The 8,914-nt window shown below is 50.9% G+C and overlaps 1 protein-coding gene across 2 annotated transcripts; it reads left to right on the top strand.

Annotated features, from left to right (window-relative positions):
• Nucleotides 1-3,951: 3,951 nt before the first annotated feature.
• Nucleotides 3,952-8,184, top strand: PPP1R14A (protein phosphatase 1 regulatory inhibitor subunit 14A). 2 transcript variants are annotated; one of them, XM_079723914.1, is made up of 4 exons: nucleotides 3,952-4,170; nucleotides 6,363-6,443; nucleotides 7,052-7,084; nucleotides 7,980-8,184. In XM_079723914.1, exons 1-4 carry the CDS (start codon nucleotides 3,970-3,972, stop codon nucleotides 8,106-8,108), a joined length of 444 nt encoding a protein of 147 aa, XP_079580040.1. In that variant the 5' UTR covers nucleotides 3,952-3,969; the 3' UTR covers nucleotides 8,109-8,184. The 2 variants fall into 2 exon arrangements, with proteins under 2 accessions (XP_079580040.1, XP_079580041.1); XM_079723915.1 differs by lacking the exon at nucleotides 7,052-7,084.
• The last annotated feature ends 730 nt before the right edge of the window (nucleotides 8,185-8,914 follow it).

Genomic DNA, 8,914 nt, shown 5'->3' with positions numbered 1-8,914 from the left:
TATTTTATTTGTTCTTTAATTTTAAAATTAATAATTGAAAATGAATAAATTTCCATTTTAAAGATATTACTCAAATTCAGTAAAATATTTCATGTGTGAATGAAAATTTTGTACTTACCAAATAAAAATATTATACCTCACAGTTCATACCCTGATTCACTCTTTAAAATTTTTAAACACAAAAACTCCAAAAGGATGTGTAGAATGACAGAATAGTTTCTTCATCTTTACAATCAGTGTGCTATCATTTAAATTTCTAACCTATTACTTAAATGCAAGAATATGTAGAATCACAGAAATGACTGAAACAAGCCCAAATGATTCCAAATTGTTATGAACTTATTTTCAAAATGAACACACAGAGCTGAGTCTTCATATGTCAGAGGCCAAGTGTATACCTGAGAGTTCTCTATATTGACTTCCCTATAGCACAGGGGTCCCCAGCCCCTGGGCCATGGACTGGTACGGGTCCATGGCCTGTTAGGAACCACGCCACACAGCAGGAGGTGAGCGGAGGGCAGGTGAGCAAGTGAAGCTTCATCTGTATGTACAGCCGTTCCCCATCACTCGCATTACCACCTGAGCCCTGAGCTCTGCCTCCTGTCAGCATTATGGTGAGTTGTATAATTATTTCATTATATATTACAATGTAATAATAACAGAAATAAAGTGCACAATAAATGTAATGTGCTTCAATCATCCTGAAACCATTCCCCCCCCGCCCCCTGGTCCGTGGAAAAATTGTCTTCCATGAAACCGGTCCCTGGTGCCAAAAAAGTTGGGAACTGCTGTAGAAAATTGTGGCAAACAGATGTTGGACAGTCCCCATGTTCATGGCCTGTATAATCCCCTCAAGTGTGAGCACGACCTGGGATTTGCTTCTAACCAATTAAATATGGCAAAGGAGGTTTACATTATATTATGCAAGACTCTGTCTTCATGGACTGAAAAGAAAGAGACTCTCCATTGCTAGCTTTGAAAGATATAAATCGCCACATTGTGAGAAGATCTATGGAGAAGGCCACATGGCAAGGAAATGTAGGTGGCCTCTAGGAGCCAGGAGCAAACCCCATGATAGCCAGCAAGGAAATGAAGACCTCATCCCCACAGCCTCAAGCAGATGAAAGCAGATCTTTTCTCAGTCGAGTCTCTGATGAGAAGGCAGCCCTGGCTGACCCATGGATTGTAACCTGGTGAGGCCCTGGAGAAGAGGGCCCAGCTAAGCCATGACTGGACCAGATCCACAGAAACTATGAGATAATAAACATGTGCTGTTTTAGATGCTAAGTTTGTGCTAATTTATTACACAGCAATAAAAAACTAATACAAAGTTTACTAAAGGAAAGAGTAATAAAAATATCTAATTTGAAGCTTACATATATATTATTAAAACTCAACAGTATTAAAAACAAACTCAACAGTATTGCATCAATTCAGTCAGTAGACCACCAAACAATTTTTTCCTGGGGGTGGAAGGATTAGTTTATCACTGATACTGTTTAGAATTTGTCACATGGCATAATAAAAGCTTGGCCAAATTTGATCAGTTTTATTATTTTTTTAAAATTCTCCACAGACAGTGCACCCCTTTTGTCCTGTACCCAAGGTGGACCACTCCTATTGCCCTCCCTTTGGTACACTACTAGTTGGAAAACAGACGGTAAATAAAAAGAGTAAATTATATACAATGTGAAAAGGCAGTGAGCATTATGGATAAAACATAGAGCCAGGTAAGGGGCATGGAAGTTGCAATATGAAATAGGGTGGTCAGAGAAGAACTCACTGTACAGGTGACATTTGAGGGAGATGAAGGAGTGAGCCCTGTCGACATCATTCTAGGGAAGAGCTTTCCTAGACAGAGGAACAGCTAGTGCAAAGGTGCTGGCATGGGACTGTGTTTGGCAGAGCTTTGATTGCCCCAGAACAATGGGGAGCGATGGGCATTTTTTTTTAATATAACAGCTTTACTGAGATATAACTCACATACCATACAACTCACCCTTTTAATGTGTACAATTCAATGGTATATTCATAGAGTTGTGTAACTATCATCATGATCAATTTTAGAAAATTGCATCATCCTCAAAAGAAACCCTTGACTCTTTAGCAGTCACTCTCCCTCCCCCAATCTTCTCAGCCCCAGGCAACCACCAATCTATTTTCTGTCTCTATGGATTTGCCTATCCTGAACATGTCATGTAAATAGAATCATATGACATGTGGCCTTTTGTGTCTCGTTTCACTGACTTAGCATGTTTTCAAGGTTTATCCATATTGTAGCATATATAAGTACTTAATTTCTTTTTATTGCCAAATAACACTCCATCATATGGATATACCACATTTTATTTATCCATTCTTCAGTTGATGAGCTGGGTTGTTTCCACCTATTGGCTGCTATGAACATTCATGTACAAATTTTTGTGTGAGCGTATGTTTTCAATTCTCTGGTATGTACCTAAGAATGGAATTACTTGATCATATGGTAACTCTAAGTTTAACCTTTTAAGGAACTGGCAGGCTTTTCCAAAGTGGCTACACCATTTTACATTCCCACCTCAATGTACGAGGGTTCTGCTTCCTCCACATTCTTGCCAACGCTCACTTGATATTTTCCATTAAAAAAAAATTATAGCCATCCTACTGGGTGTGAAGTGGTATTTCATTGTCATTTTGATTTTCAATTTCCTGATAACTAATGATGTTGAGCATCTTTTCATGTACTTATTGGCTTTGTATGTCTTTTTTAGAGAAATGTCTATTAAGATCCTTTGTCTGTTTTTAAATTGGGTCATCTTATTATTGAATTACACGACTTTATTTATTTTAGATACAAGTACCTTATCAGATATATGATTTGCAATGTTTTCCCCTCATTCTGTGGGTTGTCTCTTCACTTTCTTGATGATGTTCTTTAAAATGAAAGCTTTAAATTTTGATGATGTCCAATTATCCTATTCTTTTTTCTTTTGTTGCTTTGGTTTTGATGTCATATTTAAGAAACTATTGCCTAGTTACAGATAGCCTTAAGCAGGGGAGGGACATGGCCAAATTTAAGTTTCATTTAAGTTTTGAAGTGTTATTCTTGCTGCTTTCAATTAAAGTGGGAAGACTTGTGAGGTAAGAGATTTCTCTGGTTACCCTGGCTAAAACTGTAACCCCACCCTCACTCTATTTCTCATTTTCTGCTTCATATTTCTCCATAGAACTAATCATATTCTAATAAACTGTATAATATACTGTACTTACTTATTATGTCACTGCCTGCCTCCACCGCAAGAATGCCGCCGACTCCATGAGGACTGGGCTTGTCTGTTTGGTTCACTGCTCTATCTCCAGTGCCTAGGGACGTTCAGGAGGGGCAGCCTGGTGATGACCAGAGGGACAGAGAACCCCTGGATGCTATCTGGCATGAGGAGTCTGATATGGGGGGGGGGGGGAGTTTACAGCCCAGATGTCATGATGTCAAATGAATATTTGTTGAGTAGAGTGAGTGAATATGAATGAATGAATGCATGGATGAGTGAATAAATGAAAGAAGGAACAAATGATGTACCGTTGAGTACTATGGCTTGACCTTCCCTTGCAAAGAGAGTAGGTAGCACAGGGGCTCGTGCACTGTCCCTGGCAACCGCCAGAGGGCGCAGACAGGCCGGGTCCCCTAGAGCCCATCCCGGACCCGCCTCCCCCGGATCCAGGCCCCGGGAACCCCTGTCGCCCGATCGGGCCGGGGGCTCCCGGATCCCGCCCATACCTGAGCCAGGCACGGCCGCGGGCTTCACGCCGGCGCAGCGGCCAGTCCTCGCTTTGCAGGCAGGGAAACTGAGGCCCGCGGCAGCCGGGGCGGGGCCGGCCCCCCTGCGAGTCCGAGCCCCCGCCCCCGGTCGGCCCCGCCCCGGCCCGTAAGAGGCCCCCTGGCCGTCAGGCGAAAGCTCACAGCGCGGCGCCGGGGCCGGGGCCAGGACCGCGATGGCAGCTCAGCGGCTGGGCAGGCGGGTGCTGAGCAAGCTGCAGGCTCCATCGCGGGCCCGGGGACCGGGAGGCAGCCCCGGGGGGCTGCAGAAGCGACACGCGCGTGTCACCGTCAAGTATGACCGGCGGGAGCTGCAGCGGCGGCTGGACGTGGAGAAGTGGATCGACGGGCGCTTGGAGGAGCTGTATTGCGGCAGGGTGAGACGGGGAGAGGTGGGGTTGCAGGGGGAGTCCCGGACCGATAGACCCCGAGCCCGGACTCCCTACGCCTTGAAGGCCTCTGGTTGCTTGTGCTCGCTGGTGCGCGCTGGTGCAGCCTCGTTCGCACGTTAGGACGCACGCTCCTGGACTCATGGGCTTCACCGTCCACCCTCCATGGCCCTCTGCTTGTGCACACAGACAGACACTTGTGTCCAAACACCAGGAGAGCACCAGGGGTTTAGCGTATGGGAGGTGAGGAGGCAAACTTGGGGAGCTGGAGTGGCCATATCTGGAGAAAGGGTGGGGGGAGGGGGATGTCTTAAAGCCAAACATACATGGTGGCAGGGGAGATACAACCACACGGAGCTGCACAGCAAAGGAAGCATCAGCATTCACAGACGTGCACAGTGACGAGCTATGGCCACTCGCAGACACCGTGACAGAAGCAACAGCCATGCACAGACTCTCAAGGACACAAGCTGGGGTCGCTTACGGATCAACCTATGCTACAGCCACAGGCTCTCACAGTCACAACAGCACAGGCCACAGCCATATGCAGACACAACACAACAACTACACCCACACAAAAGGACTCCAGTTACAGCTGTTCATAGATACACACAGCACAGGCTGTAGCAACTCGCAGATGGTACAAGTTACAACAGCTACCCCCGGACACCCAGTGATTCAAGTAACGACCATCCATTATCTCCTAAAGGCAAAAAACGATAATCACGTGCAAACGCAATGATAGATGCTGCAGCCACGTGCAGGCATAAAATAACAGAAATTATGGCTACACCCAGACAGAAAACCACGTAAGCTATGGGCACCTCCAGACATACAATGGCAGAAACTGCAGCTGCCGGTGGACACACAGGGCACAAGCTATGGCCTCCTATGCTGTCTCATGGGCTACAGACAGACACGACATCTCACTCGGGTCTCTGCCTGAAGTCACATTTTGTACAACACACACATGCTGTGGAGCATGGTCACAGGTACACAAACACACAGGACGACAGATGCTCTGCAGCACAGTGCGAAGGTGGGAGAAGCCATGGCTCCTCGCAGTGACACGAGGGCCCTCTGTTCTCAGACACATGTGGGCTCACACAGGTGGACAGTTGCTGGTGGTAGGTGGCATCCTCTGAGGTCGGCCTCCGACAGTGGGCACTACAGCTAGCCAGACTCTCAGGGACACAAGCTGTGGTCACTTACAGATCAGCATATGCTACAGTGACGCATGACGGTGAGACAAACACAGCTAAGCCAGAGTTGCCCACTGCCCACCCGTAGGACCATAGGCCCCTGCACAGGTCGCGCACGATGTCACACACCTCTGCACCCTCGTGCCGGCCCTGGCGCCTTGGCATCAGGCTCTGGCTCACACACAGAGACTCACACAGGCAGGTAACACACTTACAGACACTCCATGCCACACACAATCCCCTGACCTCCCAGGCCTGAAGCCCACAATGGAGTCAGCAAGGCTTTGCATAGGGGAGGCAAAACTCTGTAGCCTCTGGGATCTCTTTGCTCAGACAGCTGGGTTCTGCCCCCCACAGGGTTACTGAGCCAGCCTGCATTTGCCCTTTGCCCCAAGAGGCCATCCAAGCGTCCCCCTCTTGGCTGCTCAAAGTTGGGCTTGTGGCTTATCTCTCCCACCCACCTTGGGGGGCTTCCTGGACCTGAGGGTTGCGCTTTGGCCCTGGGGGCTGACCCAAGCCCTCCCCGCTTGGGTGCCCTGGGGCACGGGGCCACCCCCAGCAGGCTCTAGCCTGCCAGCTTCCCTCCCCTGCACCTAGCGCTTAAACTTTTCCTTGAAAGGGCAGAGCCAGCGCCTCTCCTGAATCCCAGAATCTGGCATTCCAAGACTCCACCAGGCCCGTTTCCCGCTGTGGGAATAAGGGCCAAGGCAAGAGACCCGTGCCAGGCCCAAGACTCCCGAGGCCCAGGGGCCAGCATCCGAGATGGTACAGGCTCCCGGGCCTCTGTCAACCCATCTGTCACCCCTCCCCCCAACACCCAGATGTCCCGCCTTGGCGGTGCTGTCCCTGACTGCCACATTATTGCTCCAGAACCCGCCAGCTGGGCCCCGGGGCCTCCGGGGCTCCTCCAGGGACCTGGACAAAGGCGGGGGAGGGAGGGGAAAGGGACCCTGACGCCCCTCCCTCTCCGCCTTTTAGGAGGCAGACATGCCCGATGAGGTCAACATCGATGAATTGTTGGAATTAGAGAGTGAAGAGGAGAGAAGCCGGAAAATCCAGGTAGCCGGAAGGGGAAGCCGCCCCCAGCCCCCTACCCTGCACCTTCCTTCAAATCATATCAATAGTTAATGTGTTTCTTGAGTACTTCCTAAGTGCCAGGCACCGTTTCAATTGCTTTACACTCAGTAACTCATTTAATCTCCACAAAACCCTCTTAAGGGTTTATTATCTCGTTTCACTATTATCACTATTATTATCTCTGCTTTCCACTTGAGGAAAATGAGGCCCAGCGAGATCTGATCACTTGCCCAGGGTCACATAGCTGAGAAGGCGCATATCTGGGAGTCAGAGCCAGGCAGCCTGGCCGCAGTGTCCTCGCTCTTCCGGCCTGTGATCTCCTAGAGGCAGGAAATGCTGTGTGCCGTTCTGGCCCTCTCTGGATCTAGCGCTGGTCCTGGTGCTGAGTTTCTTGACTCAACTCTGCCCCCAGTTGCTGTATAAGACGCTCGGGCCTTGTGCGTCCCCTGAAGCCACATGGGAAGTCCACCTGGAGTCTGACTGCCATTTGTCTTGCTGCCTTGGGGCTTGCTTGGGAAATGGAAGGGGCTGGCGGGGCATATGTTTTAGTCATTTACTATTTTCTTTTCTTTTTGTGGGGGGTTGTTTAGGGACTCCTAAAGTCGTGCACAAACCCCACAGAGGTGAGTTTTCCATCCCCCATTCCAGGCCCTGTTGTGCCCCCTGCACCTTGACTGGGGGCTGGGGGGCGGTCTCCGGGGAGGAGGGAAGAAGCCGGCTGTGCCTAGGACCAGCAGAGGGAACTCTGGGAGCCCTGCCTCTCCCATGGCCGTTTTCTCATCTCCAGTGGCGTCTTTTGTCTTCCTCGCTCCTGTCCCCTCTCTTCCCATCTGCCCCCGGGGGCTCCATCATCGCCTCCCTGCTGACATGCTGCCCCATCTGTCTCCTATTTCTGCCACTGCTGCGCTCTGTCTGCCCGCTCACCTCCCTCCGCCTCTCTCCCTTGTTACTGCCTCCACCGCCCTGGGGCTCCCTTCCCCACCTCTCAGGGCCCCCCCCCATCCTTCCAGGCCCTGAGCGGCCTAGCCCCTCCCACTTCCTTCTCTGCTTTAAAAGGGAAAAATATTCATGTTTCTCTAACCAGCTCTGGGCTGCCAGAGCGACAAACGTCATTGTGTGTCTGTCTGCCCTGGAGCCAGCTTAGGCCTCTGTCCCTGGGGACTCTCCTGATAATCTCTTGGCTCGAGAAGTATCTCCATGTCTCTCTGTGGCTCTGTTTCTTTCTCTGTCCCTTCGTTTCTCCCTTTGTCTCTATCTCTGCATCTCTCTCTGTCTCTGCATCTATGTCGTGGTTTCTGTCTACGGGTCCCTGTCTCTCTCCATCTCTCTCTCTCCCTGTTCCCCCCCACCCCCGCATGTTCTTCTCCATCTGTAGCCTCTACCCCTCCTTAACTCCACCTCCTTCCCCTCTCACTGACCAGGAAGCAGGAAATAGAAGGGCCCAGGTCAGAAGGGCTGGGCTGGGCAGGGGGTGCCCCCACCCCTCCCGTGTTCTCAGCACCCTCGCCTTGTCCTCAGGACTTCGTCCAGGAGCTGCTGGTGAAGCTGCGAGGCCTCCACAAGCAGCCAGGCCTCCGCCAGCCCAGCCCCTCTGGTGACGGCAGCCTGAGCCCCCTCCAGGACCGAGCCCTGGCCGCGCGGCCCTGACCCTCTCTGGCCTCTGTGACCCCCTCCATCTCCCCGCAATGCCATCCTGGCTTGTTTATAAGTTGTATTTAATGGTTCTGTAACAATGACACTGCGTGCCTGTTTTTCTTCTCCCTGGTTACTGTGGGCTTCCCTGAGCTCCTCCCCGCACCTCCCTCTCTCCTGCTGCGTCTCCTCATGTCCCAGCACCCGCAGCTGGCCCGAGCAGATGAAGAATCTCTCAGCCAGGGAGCATGAGAACAGGCTCTGCTGACCTTGCACGCCTGGGACTCACATCCTCTCCTCACCTCCCCCAGCCTTGGCCCAGTCCCAGCCAGCAGGGCCTCAGTGTGTGGGTGGCACAGGGGGGCTCCTGTAGGGAGGACCACCTGTGGTCCCTGGGCCACAGGAGATGCACAGGACTGAATGTGCCTGATGTGACCACAGTGCACTGGGAACAAACCATTCATCCTCTCCATAGATTTTATTGGGCACCTATTGTATGCTTACCCTGGCCATTAGCATTGAGGCCACAAAGATGGCAGAAGATAGTCTCTGGCATCAAGGTGCTCACACAGTGGTGGGGAAGAAGGGCCTGTGGGCAGGGGATTCGAGCAAAGTGTGCTGCATGGTCCAAGATACTTGGGAGCCCACGGAGTGGGAGGAGCTGTTCACTCTTGGGGTGGTGAAGAAATCTAGGAGTGCTTCCTGAAGAAAGTGACATTTAGGCAGGGCTTTGAAGGATGCATAGGAGTTTGTGTGAAATGGGTACTCATATCAGAGGACTCTGAACTAGTGGGAGGAGAGCTTGACATTGGGGCTGAGCC

Source organism: Hyperoodon ampullatus, assembly GCF_949752795.1.
Source record: "Hyperoodon ampullatus genome assembly, chromosome: 18".
Taxonomy (NCBI): domain Eukaryota; kingdom Metazoa; phylum Chordata; class Mammalia; order Artiodactyla; family Ziphiidae; genus Hyperoodon; species Hyperoodon ampullatus.
Note: the sequence above shows the minus strand (reverse complement) of the source record. Positions and strands in the feature narration are given on the sequence as shown.